Here is a 20,953-nt window from a genome sequence, read left to right on the forward strand (position 1 = left end):
CAAGATAATTTAACATTTTATTTTATTTATTCCGTCCTCCATAGATAATTCTGGTCCCCACTCCAATACAGTAGGTGGCAGTAAATGCACATAAAAGCTGTTTTTGTGAAACAACAGAAGAAGTTGAAGAAGGTGCACCGTCCTTTTTCGTCCGATGTCGATATTTACTAAAGCACGTTTGGTGACAGTTGTGTGTTTACAACCTATATAAAGGAATTTTAAGACGTTATATTTAATATTTTCAGACATCAATAAACATTGAATGTCCTTGTAATGAATAACTTCTACATGCAGAGAAGACGTTTCTTATAACTTAGATTATAAGTGATTACTAGATTGTTACAGATCCTAAAAACATGGCAGAGGATAATACATCTTTCTCAGAGTTCATGGACTTGGATCATGACTTGGATCGTGACACTCGGACATGTAATGGAGTGAGACAGGAGAAACAGCTGTCTGCCTCACAGAGAAGAGGCTACAGCTTGTGCAGGAGGAAGGTGAGTAAACAACCAACAGCTGATTGATGTTGTTTGCTCTCAACACGTTGCAAGATAGCTAGGATCATGTGTTTTAGTGGGTCTCCATGTATAGTAACATATAGTTGCAGAGGTGGGAAGTTACTAAGTATACTAACTAGAATACTGTACTTAAGATTACCTTCTTTTTTTTAATTTATGGTGGGATTTCTGCAGGGATCCGTACCAAAGTGTTTTCTGAAGTGTGTTTATGTGAATATGATGTGTGGGTCAGGGCATCTGTGCAGCACATCAGTATTTTAACACATTTAGCCTATAACATTTATTACATCTCCTGCGATTTGTAAATTGTAACATGACATATTTTGATACAATTCCCGTCAAATGGTCACCTGTAAAATAATTGAGAAAATACGATTCTGCTACTCAAAATTATCTTTATTTTTGTATTGTGTCCCACATCAATGTTTCCCCCATGTATGTGAATTACTATCTCATCAAAAGCGATATCTTCTCAGTTAAAAAAAAGGAATAAAACAAAAAAGTTCCAGAAGGGCACATCGCTCTTGATTAAACCCCTTCAACTCACATTTGTCAAGTAGACATGGCTTTCTATGAAAGGTCGCAATTAGGTTGGAAAGCCATAATATTTGTATAAAATAAGTTGAATTTTCCACATTCAGAGCACCTCGTTTTTTCCCCTTCACAGTCGTTTGCTGGCTTTGTGGCGTCCAAGAGGAACAGCGGTCAGGAGGAGGGGGACTACTACTCTTGGTGCTGCTGTGCTCAGACCTTTAGAGAACACTCTGCCATTCACAAACACGTGGCCCGGACTCATGATCCTGAAATACAGCGGCTCGCACAGGACGCTTATCAGTGTCTGTTGAACCAGCTGGAAGAAGAAGCTGAAACACAGCAGCTGAACGAGTGTGAGGCAGAGCCGGTGGACATTTCTGCCTGGATACCTGACACCAGGCACATCTCTGAGGAGCAGCTCCAGAAGTACTGATCGCATTTTGATTCCCTCCGTCTAGGTTTAGTTGTCTGTTCCACAGTGAAAATTCATCTTAAAATATTGATTACATTTCCTATCTTTTTCTATAAATACTGATATCTGGGGTTAGGGGTTCGATCCCAGCCCATGCAGTCAACATGTCGATGTATCCTTGGGCAAGATACTTAACCCCGATGGCCAACGGTGTGTGAATGTGTGTGAATGTTAGTTCCTAGAGTAAGGTACACTGCTCTGTATGAATGGGTGTGAATGGGTGAATGACATGTAGTATGTAAAGCGCTTTGAGGGGTCTTAAAGACTTAGACAGGGTCTTAGACATCCCATTTACATTTCCATCTGTCATTGTTATTCTTCTTTTCAGAGGTCCAGGCAAGGTTCTCCTCTATTACCGTTACTGTCAAATTGAGGATCCACATGTCATCTGTGCTTGGCAGAGAGCGTTGTGTGAGAAGCTGCACTTAACTGGCAAGGTGATTCAATTCTCCTATCCTGCCTCAAACTTAGATACGACAGGATTTTACAAGAACGCATTTACCTCAGTTGAACCGTCCTTTTGAAATATATCCTGTTCTCAGGTGAGGGTGGCGACTGAAGGCATCAATGGAACAGTTGGAGGCACCAACATGGCGACCGACACTTACATCGACGCAACGCGATCCCACCCTCTCTTCAAGATGGAAAAGGATGATTTTAAGGTCAGTCTATGTTGGAGGATGTGTTTTTTATTAGACATACATTACATACAGTTATGTTTCTACACATTGCATCAATATGTCTGTTGTGTTGCACCATGAGCCACAGCAGACAGAGTTTTAAGCCTGTGACATAACATTAAAGAATCATAAGACATTCAAAATGAGGAATGCACCGATATTGGATATTAGGCCGATACTGTCTCAAATGTCTGGATCAAGACAACGGGCCGGTGTCAATTTGATTGAATGTTATTCTTTTTACATGATGTAAACAGGAACGACCAATTTGTTGCTGCATTAAAAAAGGCAAACAATGTAATTCCTGTTCATTTGATAAATGAGTTGGGGCCGCTGGGCATACAGTACAGATATTAATAAACACCACAGCCCAGGTATCAAAAATGCAAAAGTAAACAAGTCCTTTATTCTTTCTTATGCCAATTCTACACTGAACAAAAATATAAACGCAACACTTTTGCTTTTGCTCCCATTTTTCATGAGATGAACTCAAAGATCTAAAACATTTTCTTTATACACAAAATAACCATTTCTCTCAAATATTGTTCACAAATCTGAACAAATCTGTGATAGTGAGCACTTCTCCTTCGCCGAGATAATCCATCCCACCTCACAGGTGTGGCATATCAAGATGCTGATTAGACAGCATGATTATTGCACAGGTAGGTGTGCCTTAGGCTGGCCACAATAAAAGGCCACTCTGAAACGTGCATTTTTGCTTTATTGAGGGGGTCTGGGGGGGGTCCGAAAACCAGTCAGTAACCCTAACCCTACCCCTCGCACCAGATACTGACTGGTTTTCGGACCCCCCCAGACCCTCCCAATAAAGCAAAAATGCACGTTTCAGAGTGGCCTTTTATTATGGCCAGCCTAAGGCACACCTGTGCAATAATCATGCTGTCTAATCAGCATCTTGATATGCCACACCTGTGAGGTGGGATGGATTATCTCGGCAAAGGAGAAGTGCTCACTATCACAGATCTTTTCAGATTTGTGAACAACATTTGAGAGAAATGGTTATTTTGTGTTTATAGAAAATGTTTTAGATCTTTGAGTTCATCTCATGAAGAATGGGAGCAAAAACAAAAGTGTTTATATTTTTGTTCAGTGTATGTATTTGAAGTGTTTGTCTCTGTCTCTGTGTGTGTTCAGACAAGTGATGGTGGTGCAGAGTGTTTTAAAGACCTGAGGGTCGGAGTCTATAAGGAAATCGTCCCAATGGGAATGGATCCTGATGTGGTGTCCTACCAACTGGCAGGTATCGTTTGTGTCGTTCTGTTGTCACAATAACAGTTTTCCTATTGTACATGTTTATTCAGCTCTTATATTGTGGTCGGAGTTTTGTTTCGTCACAGCTGGTTTTGTGATGATGAGTTATGTATCTGTCTCTCCTCTCAGGAGTTCATCTGGAGCCGGAGGAGTTTCACAAAGAGGTGGAGGCTCTCTTGGCTAAAGCGGATGAGAACGATGACACCATCCTCCTGGACTGCCGCAATTTTTATGAGAGTAAAATTGTAAGTTATAAAAGGGGTTTCACCAAAAACATAATTACATTTCTTGCCAAATTATACATTTAAATGATATTGAGAAAGATAAATTCCTGCTAGATCCTTAAAAATGTTCACTAAAATGGAGAATGACAGTTTCCTCTACCTATCATAATTAAAGAAATCCAGGTTTGTCTTACTGTCTTTTGAACTGTGTTAATGTTTTCCCTCCAGGGCCAGTTTACTCGGTGTCTCGCCCCGAGCATCCGTAAGTTCAGCTACTTCCCGGACTACGTGGACCAGAACCTGGATCTGTTCAGAGACAAGAAGGTGTTGATGTACTGCACCGGGGGGATCCGCTGTGAGCGCGGCTCTGCCTACCTCCGCTCAAAAGTGAGAGGACTCGCCTTGGGCCAATTGGACTCTTTATTTTAATGTAGTTGTTAGATAGCTAACGGGGATGCTGTAACTCACATTGTGTCTCTCCTGAGGCATTGTCTGCTTGTCCTTTGACCAACACTCAGTTAACAGTCAAGGCAGGACACTACAGGTGAAAAGGGTACCTTTTTTTAGATGAATCCCAGTTGAACTTTCCCAGGTGATTACTATCTTTAACACAAGAACAATTCATATTACACGTTCTCTGAAATGTGTCTTTAAGGCTTAACATTTCTTAAATATGTGCCAATTTGCATAGATGTCCACAGTAATGGATCAAGGATTTTACTGAAGGACTCTTAGATAGGTCTTTTTGTCACTCCATTAATACGAAAATGTAGTCAACAACCATTAAAAAAATGGAGAGGAATAGATATAGGAATAATACGAAAACTGAATAAATTATTTTAAGAAAAGATTTGTATTGTAAAATGTCCTATAAGTCTAGTTTAATGTATCTGTTTATTGTTACCTGTAGGTTACCAAAGTGAGAGGACTCGTCTTGGATTTAAACTAAAGAAAGCCAATTGGATGCTTTATTTTAATGTAGTTGTTAAATAGCTAACAGGAATGCCTCGTCCTGCAGTAACTCACATTTTGCTTTGAGTCTCTGTCTGCTTGACCTTTGCCCAACACTCAGTTTACAGTGTTGGGGCGGTGGTGGCGAAGTCGATAGGGACTTGGCTTGGCAAGTGGAAGGTCACCAGTTCAAGTCCCGGAAAGACCAAGTGCTACCGAGGTGTCCCTGAGCAAGGCACCGTTCCCCACACTGCTCCCCGGGCGCCGTTCAAAATGGCAGCCCACTGCTCTTAACAATAGGATGGGTCAAATGCAGAGAAACAATTTCCCCACGAGGGACACTACAGGTGAAAAGGGTCAAACATACTAAGCGATATCACCATGAAACTTCCCCAGGTGTTTACTAAAATCAAGAACATTTTATACGATAGTTCGTTTTCTGAAATGCTGCGTTTAAATATTTGCTAATTTGCATAGATGTCCGAAGCAGAAAGCTTATGTTCAAAACACGTGTTTTGTTTTGTTCACACATTAGCGTCAAAGGATTTTACTGAAGGACTCTTAGGTAGGTATTTTTGTCTCTCCATGAATACAAACAATTCTGTCAACAACCATTAAAAAATAGTTTGGCCATGTTTTTAGGAACAAGTGTGTACATTGTGAACACATCCCTCTGCAGAAAAAAACTCATTATATAGATAGGAATAATACCAACACGGAATAAATTATTTTCGGAAAATATTTGTATTGTTAAATGTTCTGTAATTTTAGTTGAATGCATCTGTTTTTTGTTACCTGTAGGATGTGTGCAAAGAGGTGTACCAGCTGAAAGGTGGAATCCACAGATATCTGGAACAGTTCCCAGAGGGTTTCTTCAGAGGAAAGCTGTTTGTGTTTGATGAACGCTACGCCATCTCCTCCAACAAGGACATCATCTCAGGTTAGTTTGTGCGTAAATCAGCACCAATTCATTGATTAAATACAGACAGTATAACATCACAAATAACATGAAAAGCACTAAGGCCTTTGCTCTGTACACTGAAACTAAAATGATAAAAACATTTCATTTATCTTTGTTTTGGATAGCTATCTCTGAAATAAAAAAATAATTAAGAGTATCGAGAAACATGAATAAACACTGACATGCAGTTCCAGTGGTTCCCAACCTCTTTTGTCTCGTGTACCCCTTGAGCTGGTCGCCATTCTATAAGTACCCCTCACTCATCTGGGATTATTCGCCTGCCTTTTTTTCGTGTATTAAACCCTATGATCCTAAATGAAAATCACGTATATAAATCACAAAATGCATTTAAACTTGAAATGTACACTTGTTGTAAGGTAAATAAATTATGTTAAGACTACTTATTTAGGAAGCCAATAATGTATTTTTTTAGGACATGGCCCCTCCCCTCTCAACAGTCACTTTTATCCGTCATATTTGAAAAGAAACATTGTTATTTTCTGTATTTCTGTAAGACAAAAGTTATTTATTTATTTGGTGATGACTTGCGCTATTTTTAGAACGGACGACCAGGCACCTGCGATCCCCTGAAGTACCCCTAGGGGTCCCCGTACCCATTACATTACATACATTCAGTACTGTGGGCAATCCCCACAGCAGCAATTTGGGGTGAAGTGTCACCAGGGACACAACGACATGCTGACTGCAGTGGGACTCGAACATGCTACCCCCTGATTCAAATTTCAGCGCACTATCCACTGAGCCACAGCCTCCCACACCCCTGGTTGGGAACCACTTGTCTAATGCAACTCTTTGTTTTAGAATAAGGAACCTAATTGCATCTCTGTGCAGAATGCAGGTACTGCGGCTCTCCCTGGGACGGGTACCAGCTCTGCTCCACCCGGTTCTGCTGCCAGCTGGTTCTGTCCTGTCCCGGCTGCAGACAGGACGGACGCACCTCCTGCTGCCCCGCCTGCCAGACCAAGGGACAGAACCAGAGCCAGGCGTCTGGTCCGCATCACAAAGAGGAGTGTGAGTGCACTGAAGGACGTCCCAGAATCCCTCAGGATGCGTAGCGTTGGAGACATCGGGGCTTTCCGCCACATGAATATTGATGCCTGTCCAAGGATATAAATCACAATGTATAGCTGAAATTAGAGGACGGTGCCCAGTTCAGTTCATTCACTTTTTTAGATGAATATTGGGAATTAAGTCAGATGTATTGTTTATTGAAGGAGTTTTATTCTTAAGAAAGTCATCTGTGAAGCTGATATTGGATGGAAACAATTACAATTTGTTTTTTAATTTAATTCAAATATAAGAATGCATCTGCAAAATCAATGATTTTTATTACATGGATTTTCTGAATCTGGAATGCCTCATCAATAATAAAATCCAGGTGATATAAACTTGTTATTTTCTGTGTGTGTGCTTGGGTTACTATATACTATACTATATACTATGCGTATTACTTGTTTTTATTTGCCAAAATGGTCATAGTTTTACAGATAATGTTGTTTGACAATTTTAGTTATGCTGCATAACAACTTGTAGATACAACCATATCAAAAGCACAGTATGTATAGCAGTTATCTGGTGCTCTGCAGGTTACTGAGACTAGTTGCTTCAACACTTAGAAAACCACAAGCAGCAGCACGTCTCTGTGGCCGACTCCGGTTGACACGTTTTTATTTTTGAAAAACCCCTCATATAATTGGGGATAAAACACTTAAAATGAAACCATGCTGAAGCAGGCCACGTGAAAGAAACATACAGTACCTTTTATGTTTTCATTTCCTTCATTACCTTTGTCAGTTTTCATGTTTTGAGAGAATGTGTGTCCTTGCCAGCTGACACCTCTGAGGGACAAAAAAAAAAGGTCATTTGATGCAATGATTTCAAATCAATCCAAAATGTAATGGTTTTCAAATTGTAGTCACACTATTGGAACAGTATAAAGAGGATTCGTGTTGGTGGATGTATTTATAAAAAAGAAATGACACATTTCTTACATCTTCATATCGTCGCTTGATTTAACAGACTTTTTTTTTTTTTTTAAATGCATTTAATACTTAAATAAAATGAATGACACGCATACAATCTTGCTGTTATTAACAACACATAGTTGTTAGTAGTTGTAGTGCAGTTCAAGATTAAGCTCTGAAGTCAAATTTGACACAAGAGGCATTTCTTAAGGATGAATAAGAAATAGCAAAAGCCCAGCAAACAGGTTTGGAGTTAGGAAAAATATAAATTAATGTATAATGAAATACATGAAACACAACTCATAACAAGGAAATCTAACAGCTGAAATATTATAATACATATTCAGAAAATAATACAAAATACTGCAATAGTCCAGAAACATACAATATTCAATAGAGAAATGACAGTTCGAACATTAAAACACACGCACTCGCCCTCTATTACACTGAGAAGAAATAAACAGTTTTGTGCAGTATGTGCAAATTACATTGATAAGATAATATTTACATGTTTCTATAAATACATTTAAACGTCACCTATTATGCAAAATCCACTTTTTCATGTATTGTATACATAACCTCTGTTGCTGAAAGTTTGAGGAAAAAATATTTGCTCACTTTTTGTCCATTTATATAAAAACCTGTCTGAAAATGAGCTGATCAGATTGTGGCCACTTTATGATGTCAACCATTTGTTGGCGTATCTAACCCAGAGCCATAGAGAGATAAAGTATCTCTAGTATCTTTAATATAGTATCTCTAGGGCTCTGATCTAACCATTAACCAATCACCAAGGTAACGCACTTTTGAAACAGGGCTGAAACAGAGGGGATTATGGGACATGTTTTGTATATCTGAGACCTGTAATAAAGTAATGAAAAACAGTATACTAGGGGACCTTTAAATCCTTGTCATAAAATGAAGTATACACACACTTGCAAAGAACATCCAGCAGATGGAGAGGAAGGACCAGCAGAGAGCCGGGAGAGTGATCCTCAACATCCCGACTGGAAGCTTCGCTCTCAGCCGAGAGGACCTGCCTGCTGCCCGGGTCTTCACTGACCAGCAGACACCTCTCTCTCTGCAGCATTTCTGGGAGGTGAAGTGGAGACAGGCTAATGTGCATTTTCCCAGACCTGTGGGAATAAGGACGGGAGGACCGAGCGATGTCTTCGCCGGGTTACACCGTCAACTACAGCCAGAATTCGACGCTGAACGGCGGATCGGCACCTTCCCATCAGAACGGTAACGCAGGCCGGGATGATGCGATTAGCCTGCTCGCTAGCCTTAGCATGCTAACGCTCTGGGGGGGATGTCAGTTAGTGTGTCAGCACCCTGTTTCTTTATTTCTTTATTTCTTTATTTTGTATAACTGTCCCATGGCATTACCTAAACCAGTTGCATACATTTAAAAATAAAAGCGACATGTATATCATTCTTCTAACTCTGCGAACAATGCATATGAGCTTAAGCTATTGAGGTGCTAACTTAACCTGTATCCCATAGAGATAGCTAGCGGCTAACATTAGCTTTAAGCTAACGATAGCTATCAAAGCAGGATTATAATGGTGTGACAGAATGCGCAGCATCTCAATACAATACTCACTTTATATGACATGTTTGACAATATGAGTTGGTTAGATGTGTACTGATATAATGTAGTGGTTATTGATGGGATGCATATTCAGTTGACCGGGTATTAACCCTTACAGCTGAAGCACCAGCTGCTGATGAGGCTTGTTGTTTGCAGCTCATGACACCTTCTGTTCAGTACTCTATTTGTGAGCTTTGGTGGAAGTAGAATATGTGCTTGACTCTGTTTTTAAATGCACTTTCTCTCTATCCAGGTCCAGCACAGACGTACCAATCCATGCATCCTCCTGCAGGCTGCTATGGAGCCCCACCTCAACAACAGAGCTACCCCACCATCCCTGCCCAGTCCACCCCTCCCACCAAAGCCCCCCTCATGAACAGTGCCCACAGTGCTAACTACTACCAGAGCAACCACCATCAGCAGCACCAGCAGCACCTCTCTCAGCACCATGTAGCACCCTCCTCATACAGTGCTCCCCTGAACTCTGCACCTCCTTCTCAGCCATATCCACCTCCAGCACCGCCGCCATCAAATGCCCACTACAACCAACAATCATTCCAGCAGCAGCAGCAGCAGCAGCATCCTCCATATGCCACTCCAGGATCCTACTATACACAGCAGGCATACCATGCTCCCCCAGCAGCAGCACACCATGCTCCCCCAGCAGCAGCACACCATGCTCCCCCAGCAGCAGCACAGCCCTTTCAGCAGCAGCAGCACCCCAGTTTGGTGCCTGCACCGCCTGGCGCCCCTGGAGCTCCCCTCTACCCAATTGTTTCCTATCCGTCTGCGCCTGGAATTAGCCAGTACGGCACCCTGAGTTCCTCCCAGAGCACCTCCAGCCTTGGAGTCATGCCGACCCACATGGGTGCACCGCTGCATCAGTACAACAGCCCTCCGCCGGCCACAACAACAGCAGTGCAGTCTGGGTACAGCGCGGCTCCTCTTAATCAGCAGATGCCGACGGTCAATGGTCAAGGAAGCACAGGTATGTGTGAAGGGTGAGATGCTGGCTGGAAAGAGACATCCATTAAAAGTGTCGTCTTAATCTAGAGCACTATATGCGTTTGGTGTTGCAGAAACATGCACACTAGCTGAATAGATTGGACCTAATCTGGCTTTAAAAGCAGTATCAGTATCAGTCATATAGTTTAGTGATTTTCATGTCTTCTTTCCAGCTCCATGTGTCGCTTATAAAAAAATATTGTACACCCAAAAATGATTAGTGGTATATCAGTTATCCATGTTGCCTTGAGTTCATGGTGAAAACGTAAACATGTTTGTGTGCATACTTGCATGGGAAAGAAATAATTAAAGACGAGACAATTCTCGATTTACTAACTTTCACACAACCCCAGGCAGCTTTTCTGCGGAGGCTTGCAAGTAAAAATGATGTTTTCTCCATGGAAACAAGGATATATGATTATATGAGTGAGTAATTGATATGGTCATTTGGGGGACGTATTGTTATGGGTCAACTCTTGGGTGATTTTGAAATCAACACGGTTTCTTTCCAGTTGTGTGTGAAGCTAAATATAGCTTTCATATTGGCTACAGAACAGAAGGGTCCACTTAAAAAAAAGAGTCCTGCTACATTAATAATGCATGGCTGAAATGGGGTCAACTATTGTGTCATTAGATTGACAACTGTTTGTAGTTTAATGCTGTGTGTAGCTCTTGTGTTTCTTCAGTGTCAGTCTTTATTCTGAGTTTAGATCTTTGTTCACGCAGAGCTCCGCTCTCTGAAGTGTTTCCCCTCATCGTCTTTGTGTTTCCTTTCCCAGCGCACCAACACTATGACCAGAGCCACCAGGCGTCTCTGAGCTACGACACGTACAGCGGGGTCGTGCACGGCAGCGCTGACCCTCGGCCCTCGGGAACTCAACCGACTTCAGTGCATTCCTCACCGGGCCATCACCAAGGTAACCGTTTACCTTATTTTTCACACACACGTGATTCAAAAACATGAATCCGCATGGTTACCCCTCTTCAATGCAGCTGGAACTGATCAACTAACGGCAGCTTGTCAAATAAAGTTGTTGAAAGTGAGGAATGTAAGCAAAGTGTGTCTGTATGACTGGTATGTTGAGAGTTGACAAACTGCTTTCCAGACAGAATGTGAGTTGGAGATGTGTTGCATCGAAGCTTTGAATATAGGAAGACAAAACAATTCCAAGTAGACAGAAATACCGGGGAAACTTCAAGGCATTTCCTTCCTTCCTTGGACCTTAAAACAAACCATAACGCTTTTTCAATGCTTGTTTCGAATTATAATTATAAAGCTTTATTTGTATAACAACATGGTCACAAATTAAGACGGAAAACAACAAATTCTCTTCAGTTAAAACCTTTTTACACACAGCATAAAAGCATAATATAACAATTCAACGGAAACAAGGCGCTCAAAAGATACGATTTTAAATAATGATCCAAAAGTTCATGATAGATAACTCTCTTAGTTCCGTAAAGGAAGACATAATACAAAATGAATAACTACAATGAAATATTAAAACCTAAAGAATAAATATGTAGAAAAATTAAAAGACCGGCAAAATCTAGAAACAATGAATTGGAACACTTAACAGGACTCTGCCGTGACGATAAAGACACGTTTTGTTCTTGTTCAAATGTTGAGGCCTTCTTACATATTTCCTGTTTGTTTCACTGCTTGCAAGGTGTGTGTGTGTGTGTGTGTGTGTGTGTGTGTGTGTGTGTGTGTGTGTGTGTGTGTGTGTGTGTGTGTGTGTGTGTGTGTGTGTGTGTGTGTGTGTGTGTGTGTGTGGTGTGTGTGTGTGTGTGTGTGTGTGTGTGTGTGTGTGTGTGTGTGTGTGTGTGTGTGTGTGTGTGTGTGTGTGTGTGTGTGTGTGTGTGTGTGTGTGTGTGTGTGTGTGTGTGTGTGTGTGTGTGTGTGTTTTCAAACGTGCAGCAGCTGCTTGTTTGTTCAGTTTGTGACCTGTGATCTTTTTCACCGTCAGCTCAGATAAAGGAAGCCAAGGGACCTTAAAGCTTTGCATTCTCTCAGCATGAATGAAGAAGTGTTTCTGGCATCAGTACGACAACATTTCTCAACATTGTGTGTTCTCTGAGGCCGGTAAAACGCAGTGGGGGGGTGTAATGAAGTACATGTACTCGCATCTTGAAGTGGTTGTACTTTAAGTGAGTATTTTCATTCCACTTTGGGAACCAATAGACATAGTGTACCTTTTCTCACCAGTAAACCTACGTTCGGAGTATATGTTGATGATGACATGCAACAGAGTATTTATACAAACCAGTATTGCTAAATAAATAATCTTCCACCATCGGTAAACGTGCGCTAAATCACTTTCTTCAGTCCCAGAGATACTGGCTTCAGGCGACGTGTTATAAAGCAAGTGGATTATCGGACACACACCAGACACACCTCTTTGTATTAAAAGCACGCACTGTTTTTTTTAAAGTGCTTAATTCATGTTTAACACAACAGTAACATAAGACTGTATGCAGTGATTGTTTCAGTAATGTTTTAAAATGAGAGGCTGTGGGGAAAGAACCGCTTGGTGTCGATGCACCTTCTCACGTGGCCTCTGAAATGTTACTGCTGGATAGTTTGAATGTTTTGAAATGAGGTATTATGAGGAACGTATCCGTACTCCGTGTGTACAGTAGACGATGGGCAGCTTGCTCCGAGTTGGGGAAGAGACGGGTGTCCAGTGGTGAAGCGACAGCGCTCTGGACAGAGGCAGCAGCAAATTGTAATTTGGCAAAAACGAAATTTGTTTAAAAGTAAGATAGCTAATGTCATTTCGAATATTCTCTCGGCCGTACCTCGCCGTCAGAGAACTCTTTCTGTGAGGAAACTGAAGCCACTGAGCTCTCTTTTAAAATTCCTTTGACAAAATCAGAAATGTTACTTTTGTCGAAGAAGTCCTGAGGCTTTGCAGAGTAGATGATGGCTTCTGTGCTGTCATTGCTAAATGGGGGGTGTGGCAGACTGCCATCTCCTGGGATAAGTACCTCACATTTCTAAATCAATAGAACTCTCTTCTAATGCTAAGCAACCTAGCTTGATGCCAAAGAAGTTTCACTTAATGTTATCACCAGAAAACTCTTTCTCAAGGGTCTTGAACTTTTTATCCATGAAAGCAAATATAACCCGATTTGGTGTTAAAGGTAATTTCTCTTGAGAGACGGAGAAGCCATTTCTTCAACACACGCTTTGACACACTTTCAAGGTTTGAAGACTCAAGGCTTTTATGACATGTGTACGTAGCTACAGTGTAGGTCAAGGGTTCCTCCAACAGTGCAACACAATAACACAGATAATGGTGCAAGTAAATAAAATAAAATATAATAGAAATAGTGCCGAATAGTACATAGAAGTAATTGGAATATTGATATATATATATATAAGTTGCAAACAGATGTTATGGATGTTCAGGTGTTTCACAGTCTTATAGTCTGTGGGAGGAAACTGTCCCTCACTACTCCTCTCTGCAGTCTTGACAGTTTTCTCATGTACCTCTCCCACCCCCCCCCCCCCCCCCCCCCCCCCCCCCCCCCCCCCTCCCCACAGGCGTGCAGTATGGATATGTTGCTAATAGTGGAGCTAGCTCTGCCTCTGCCACCACCTCAGGCCCCGCCGCTGCCCCCTCTTCATCCAGCTCTGAGGATGATGATGATGATGAGGAGGAGGAGGAGGAGGATGAGGAAGCAGGTCTGCTCTAGCTTTTACCTCCCCCACAACCCATTCATTAGCACTCTCTCATCCCCATAATCCTCACCGTGCTCCTCGATGTTTTGTATTATGTTAAAAAAACTACCATTTTAACCATTCTACCACCTTCCCCGTGTACAGTCACCTTTGATCCTTGCTCTCCTCTTGTGTGTCACTTCTGCTCAGCATCCATCCCTCTCCTTTCCTACTTGGCTGATTAGATTGTTCCCAGTGCTCACCATGTCTCCCTTTCACAGTCATCAGTATTGCCCACAAATCCTCTGTTTTGATGTGTGCCCCCTGCTCTGTTGCTGCATCGCTGTAACTGATGTAAGTGGTTTAGCATGTCGGTTTATCTTAATAAGCTCCTGCCAGGTTCTGCTCGCTCTTATTGTCACGCAGTGCCCTCTCTCACTCGGTGGTTTTTGGATGTGATTATCCGCCTGCGAGCCGATCACCTCAGACGTCTCGCTGTGGTTTCTGATGCAAAACTAAATCAATGCGCTGTGCTCTGAACCTGGTGGCCTTAACAATTGGATGGTGTTGTGTAATTGTGACTCACATTTAAGTGTTTCGTGCTAAAGCAAGGAATTAATCGACAACAACCGTAATACATAGTTTAAAGTCATTAAAGGTGGGGTAGGTAATTCACTTCAGAAACACTTGTTATATTCCATGGAATGCTCTTAACCTCCCGATAGCAATGAATACATTAAATGCTTTGATAATAAATACGTTAAAAAATATCATCTGTGGAAGCCGTGGCGCTGTAAAAAGCACGACCAATCATCTGCTTCGGCCCGGCTAATATAACTGGATGGCCTACCTGCCTGTCAGCCTTCCATCGGGGCACAAGCTTATCTCGTGCCCTCATTGGTCATGTGCGCGTTCGTGTGTGTTGGAGGAGGGGCTCTGTGAGGAAGTGGCAGATTTTTTTCGGCTGCGTACTTTCAAATTCTAGCGCACCGTTCTCCATTCTTACCCACCCTACCTTTTAATGTAGAAAAAAAAACCTGGTTTGTAGCTTCTAAAATGGGACGATGTATTCCCTGTTCTATATATTAACAATTTAATATTGCTGTGTTGTTGTTTTTTTGGAAAAAACCTGCATTGTTTGGGATCTTCAAATATTCAGGAAGCATTTTTCTCTATTTTGGGAAATGTGACAAACTAATTACTTATTTTTATTAGTTTCACTCACCCGAATAAATGAATGGCAAAATAATGAATGGAAAATAAACATTAGTTAGTTGTGTCCATTGGTGTTGTAAGGGCATCAGAATTCAGTTTTCAAGTTTCCATGGCCATTTTTGGACGGGTAAATAAAACATGAAATGGGTAAAAACCTAGACATGGAGAGGTAGGCAGTGGATCAGTCAGTAGGGGCTTGGACTGGGAGCTGTGGGGTCGCCGGTTCAAGTCCCCAACCAGACCTAAACTATGGAGTGTGGACTGCTACTTGGAGAGGTCCCAGTTCACCTCCTGCCCTGCCGTGGTGCCCTTGAGCAAGGCACCGGACAGGGTTTCATCCCTCCCATTCTATTCTATAGTACTAATGATAATAAATATTATAATAAATATTAAGTAAAAAAGACATTACAAATAAACAATAGTAATAAAATGATAGCAAAACTGACAAAACAATTATTTTACTTAAAAATCTTTAAAAAGAAAACGAGAAGAACAAATTTACGTTATTTGTCTAAAAGGAAATGCATCAATAGTATGTGTAAGCAATGAGTTACATTTTCTTTATGTAACACCAGTATTTTGAATTAACATTGCTTTAAATTACAATTCCATTAGCCCACCCACAATCAGACTATTCTTAAACCTCTCTTTATCATAGCGCATATCCAGTTTCCTGTGGGGGAGGAAAGTATTTGATTTGAAGTCAGTGGACCTCTTACTGCTCTGAGCTCCAGTGGTCTCGTGCTCCTGTGTGCAGCTCTCAGGTGTTCCTCTCTCTCGCTCTGGATCTGTGTCATCAGCCAGAGGTTAACAGGTTCTTAAATATAGCCCCTGTGCTCTGACGCCGCTGCTCCCCATGAGACTCACTGCACAGTCATTACTCTCTTAGTGAAAAAGCCTGTTTCAGATTCCCCCCTCGGGATCTCGTCAATTCTCCACGGTCTCGCTTAGCTTTTATGCTGAAACAAAACACCAGTTGTTGGTTTCTAGACGCCATGATATGTTTTATTACCACCATGAGCACTTTAAAGCACAACATCTACCAGCTGTCCAAAACGCAAAAAAAAAAGTAAGTTCAATTAAGTCTTTCATCTAAGTCAGGGGTGTCGAGCTCAATTTCATCTCGGGCCACATCAGCATTATGGTTGCACTCAAAGGGCCAGTTTTATATATAAGACTATATAAAAATACATAGATTTTTAATATATATAAAATTATGTATATTACATTATTGCCTCTGCATTGGATTATTATCAGATAGGGTAATAACCATAGGGGTAATAACTTCATAATTAACTACGTCTGAAAGCAGAAGTCTGGGGCAAATAATTGCAAGTCTCTTCAGTGCGCATGTCGCAAAATGATTTAAAAAGATAACCCACATTTTGGAGAAAAAGTCAAAAGAAATGACATTTAAAAAAAAAAAAGTCAGATTCTGAGAAAAAAAGGCATATTTTGAGATGCATTGTGGGACATGTAGTTTATGGGCAACGTGCTTCTGTAAATCGCAATGTAATCGTATAATACACATATTGCAGTATATTCTTTGCAAGCTCTTGTGGGGCCACATGAAGTGGAAAAACTGAAACTATCAAATGAGTGCTGCTTTCGCTCATTCAAATATTTGTTTTGTAAAGCAGTCGCATGCAAAGGACTTTCTTTCTCACATCGTGTCTGTTTCGATGTCGCTCTGCCACTCGTCACACATCCTGTAACCACACTTGCCAACCCTCCCGATTTTCGCGGGAGACTCCCGATTTCACTGCCCTCTCCCGGTTTCCTCCCCGGGTCATATTTCTCCCGCATTTCTCCCGTTTCCACTCGGACTTTAATACAGCTACACCATTGTTTGGTTTCCATGGTAGCGCAACTGAAAGTCTGAGAGGGTGAGGAAGACAGTCACAGAACAAGAATCGACAACTCGACCCTCTGCTCACTCCTTTCCTGTAAAATACTGGTCCAGCCCACACGTATGCTAAATGCATCTTTTTCTCACGTCCAAACTCATAGTAGATAATCAGATCAGGGAAGTGGAAAACTGCTTCAAGGCAACACTTACTATAAATAGATTGTTCTACTATAACCCCTGGCTAGAATCCCTTTTATTAGTTAGACTGTGAGCTGACAGAGGTGAGGAGGAAGAGGTGTCAGTAAAATCTACGAGAAGGAGGAAGAGGAGGAGGAGGAAGGCTAAGATTTCTCCTTCTCCAGAGCAGATAATCTCCTGGTCAGATTTAGTCCCAGATAATTGGATCCCCTCCCGTCCAATGAGCTCGCTGCCAGAGGTCTGTCATGTCTTGTTGACCCCTCCTCTTGGCCAGCATGCATTCATGAGTTCATTCAGATATTCTACCCTTTTTAATCTTTCTGGGAAACCTCAGCGCGTTATTAGGAGAACGTGAGTGGCTGCAACAGATTATACTGCGATGTATCTATCGAGTAGTGTTGTCTTTATTTGATCAGGGGAAGATGAGAATCAGACGGGGAGTGATGCCCCGTCTACAAGACCTGTTGAATCTCTTTAGATTTAAATATGTCCGCAACTAACAACTCGATACATTTGTTCTTTAAAATGTCAGAAAATAATGAAAACATGTGTTTCTAAAAGTCCAAGAAGACATCCTGAAATGCCCTATTTGACAAACTCTCAAAGGTATTTAGTTAACTATCGTAGAGGAATTAGAAAACCAGAAGATATTCAAATTTCAGAAGCAGGAATCTTTTGCGAGTCTGTTTTTTTTATAAAGGCCCTTGTTGTCTGATAGGATGCAATTTATCGCTTCTTTGCCCCTTCACGTGTCGTGTCTTAAACTATCTTTTATTTGATGTACTAGTATGCATTGGGTGTGTCTTCAAGGCCTTGCAAATGCATGTACCTTCTCATTAAACAAAGTCAATGTATTATTAGGACCTGCATTCTGTTCATCAGCTCGATGTCCCTCTTCTCCATCTTTAAGTCGTGCATGTTTCACACACCATAGGAGGTAAACAAGTGTGTGTGAAAGAGAAGGAGAGAGTTTAAGGTGCTGTTTACACGAGAACGCAAACGGTTGTATCCGCTACTTTTCTCTTTCGTACAGTCCGTCCGTTCACACGAGGCCGCATCGGACACGCGGAAACGGACCCCGCAAACGATAACGGGTCCCAAGGTGGATAGATCTGCAACCGGAGCGCTCTGGGGGGCCAAACGGCTCCGTGTGTACGTCCTATACGATCATTTCCTGATAACGATGAAGCCATAGCCCCGCCTCTCCCCACCTCTGCTGCTCACTGCTGTAGAGGAGCTGTAGATTGTGCACTAACATCTGTAGCATGGTCAGTAGCTACTGACTATGCTACAGATGTTAGTGCAGAGAATAAACAGAAGGGCAACCATGCTCGGTGGTCTTCTTCGGTGCTTTTGGTGCATTTTGTGGCGGAAGTACAGCGCCACTTACAGGCCCGGTATATGTACTGCAGCGTCTCCAGCGCTCCAGAAGACGGAAGACTTTTTTGATATCGTATTCGGTTTGTTTGCGTTTGCGTGTAAACGGGGTCTCGATGAAGGACTGTATCGGGGAGTGCAGAATGAAAGAGTTGTAGAGACGCACACGGAGTTGGCAGTAACGCCGTTCTGTAGCCTCACATTATCTTTGTAATTTATCTTCTGCGCACTCCATGTTTCTATCCTCGGAAGCTTGTGCGCTCGCTGGTCTTCAGTGACTTAAGTGCATCTTTGTGTCTTGTTTTTCTTTCCGTCTTCCTCTGAGGCCTGAGGGGGGGCAAACACAGAGCTCTTCACGGCCAAACAGAAAAAACCCACTTCATTCCCTTTAATGATTCCTCTTCTGTTCTTTTCCTCCTCCTCAGTCATTATTTCTGTCTCTCCTCATTTGTGTTCATGGACTTTATTTACAGTTGTGGTGCTTTTGATTCTCACAGACATTCCCCTCTTGTGTTGCACTTCTTCAGTTGTTCTTTGTTCTGTTGTGCAATCCCCATGGGTCCTTCTTTAACTTTATTAATGTAATCATTTACTCCTCCTCTCGGCCAGTCTTTGCTTTTTTATTTGAATGCGTTATCTGTCTGCCTCTCTCAGGTGGAGACACTTCCTCCTCCAGTACAGGCAGTGCCTCTCCGGTGCCCACCAGCTATGATTCCCTGGAAGGTGGCAGCTATCCAGGTTTGTATTGATCACAAACACACTGTTCATCTAAACACAAGCCATACTCACTGATTTATCACATTACAAAACTTCTTACCAGGTGATTTCCCTTTAAGATGATTTACGGTGTTTTGCACAAAAACCTTTACAACGCGCTACGGGAAAGGGACACCCCCAAAAGCATAATAGGGCCCCTTTAAGTTCTTCTTGAGGGTAACGGCCCGTCTACACTACAGGCATCGAAAAATGCTTTCAAAGCTTCGCCCATTCACTTGAATGGGGTGACGTAGAAGATTTTGAATCTTCGCCGAACTGCATTGTGGGGAGCGGAGCATGGCTTTGCATCGTGAGCATCAAAAGTTGAGCAATGTTCAACTTTTGATGCTCCCGATGCTTTCGAAGCTGGCATCAGCCAATCAAATCCCGCCAGTACAAGCACGAGCCAATCAAACCGCGTGCAAGCTGGGAGTTAATTTCCTCATATTCCAAACGAGAAATTACGGTAGCAAATCACCCGGTTCTTTCCGACCAGAACTATTACCGGGATACAAACCGGAGGAACCCGGCATGGAGGGAGGCGGCAGAGACAGTGGGTGAAACTGGTTTGGGGAGTTTATATCCAGTTTACTTCGTTTTAACATTGCTATTGCTTTGTATGTCGGGGGCGGGAGATTCATGTGATTGGTTGTTGGTCGCGTTGCTCGCAAAAAATCGTCCAGCTTCAAGATTTGTTTGATGCCTGTAGTGTAGACGGGCTGTTAGTGATCTCCAACTGTAGGTAACGTTGCCATGACGTCAGGTAGGTTTAATCAAGTTTTATTGGAGAAAAAGCGTAGAAGTTAATACGTGGACAGAAATGGGGACAGAAATAAAGAATGTGCATCAAACAAACGTATATGTTGCCAAATGAACACGTATTTTTCAGCTTAATAATGAAACCATGTTGGAGCAACTTTAACAAGAAGAGAAAGACGAGGGGATTTTATTCTGTGCTGAAAAGTAAGATATATAAGATATACTTTAATTTCCAAATGAATCCCAAGATGGGAAATGTTTTTGTCGCGGCAGCATGTACAATAAAGTATTGCTCATAATTAGAAATTAAAAAAAGGAGAAAATAAACAATTAAATGATAAATTATAGAAGAAATTATGATTTTTCTCCATTTATGTAAAAGCCTGTGATAAGAATGTCACACACACACACACACACACACACACACACACACAAAATGCCCTGGTTGAATCAGTTTAAAACATCAGTTTGTCTTTAACGCTGAACTCTCTCCTGCTCAGATTCCATGCCGCCCTCCAACGATATGACCAATCAGGTTGCGCCCTACGATCACTATGGTTACCCAAACATGCAGCCGGCCTATCAGCAGCAGGGGCCAGCCCCCGCCACTGACTCCGCCCCCTCTCTTGACCCGTACGGACAGCCAGAATACCAGCAGTACTCCCAGGTGAGATCACAGCTTTAGTAAAGAAGGGGCTGAGAGTGTGTTGTTGTTGATGAGATGATTTACTATTATCAAAGTTAAAAAGCTATATTTTAGTTTTGTTTAAAGGTATAATATGTGACTTATTCCCACTAAAACAGCTAGATATATGATATGTATATATAGTTGTTGTTCATTAATGTTAACGAGAGATGTAGTTTATCATTTTAATCAAAGTAACCTCTTAAAGCAGCAGTCTGGTTACCTGCCAGTAGCTGACCACTTGGTTGCAG

The 20,953-nt window shown here is 41.9% G+C and overlaps 2 protein-coding genes across 4 annotated transcripts in view; both read left to right on the forward strand.

Annotated features, from left to right (window-relative positions):
• The first annotated feature begins 157 nt into the window (after positions 1 to 157).
• Positions 158 to 7,005, forward strand: LOC117453957 (thiosulfate sulfurtransferase/rhodanese-like domain-containing protein 2). The gene is made up of 9 exons (XM_034093001.1): positions 158 to 500; positions 1,189 to 1,481; positions 1,856 to 1,964; positions 2,070 to 2,189; positions 3,360 to 3,465; positions 3,606 to 3,721; positions 3,929 to 4,087; positions 5,453 to 5,591; positions 6,465 to 7,005. The coding sequence occupies exons 1-9, from the start codon at positions 357 to 359 to the stop codon at positions 6,686 to 6,688; spliced, it is 1,410 nt and encodes a 469-aa protein (XP_033948892.1). The 5' UTR covers positions 158 to 356; the 3' UTR covers positions 6,689 to 7,005.
• Positions 7,006 to 8,446: 1,441 nt separating this feature from the next.
• sec24b (SEC24 homolog B, COPII coat complex component) overlaps positions 8,447 to 20,953 on the forward strand; it is a 45,223-nt gene continuing 32,716 nt past the window's right edge. For 2 of the 3 annotated variants that reach the window (XM_034093208.2, XM_034093210.2), the window contains exons 1-6: positions 8,448 to 8,842; positions 9,445 to 10,179; positions 10,976 to 11,113; positions 13,747 to 13,887; positions 19,157 to 19,240; positions 20,518 to 20,684. In XM_034093208.2, the coding sequence (XP_033949099.1) occupies positions 8,764 to 8,842; positions 9,445 to 10,179; positions 10,976 to 11,113; positions 13,747 to 13,887; positions 19,157 to 19,240; positions 20,518 to 20,684 (1,344 nt within the window). In that variant the 5' untranslated portion in view covers positions 8,448 to 8,763. Of the gene's footprint in view, positions 8,843 to 9,444; positions 10,180 to 10,975; positions 11,114 to 13,746; positions 13,888 to 19,156; positions 19,241 to 20,517; positions 20,685 to 20,953 lie in introns of all 3 variants that reach the window. The other variant, XM_034093209.2, reaches the window with a different exon arrangement.

This window comes from Pseudochaenichthys georgianus, chromosome 10 (assembly GCF_902827115.2).
Source record: "Pseudochaenichthys georgianus chromosome 10, fPseGeo1.2, whole genome shotgun sequence".
NCBI classification, from domain to species: domain Eukaryota; kingdom Metazoa; phylum Chordata; class Actinopteri; order Perciformes; family Channichthyidae; genus Pseudochaenichthys; species Pseudochaenichthys georgianus.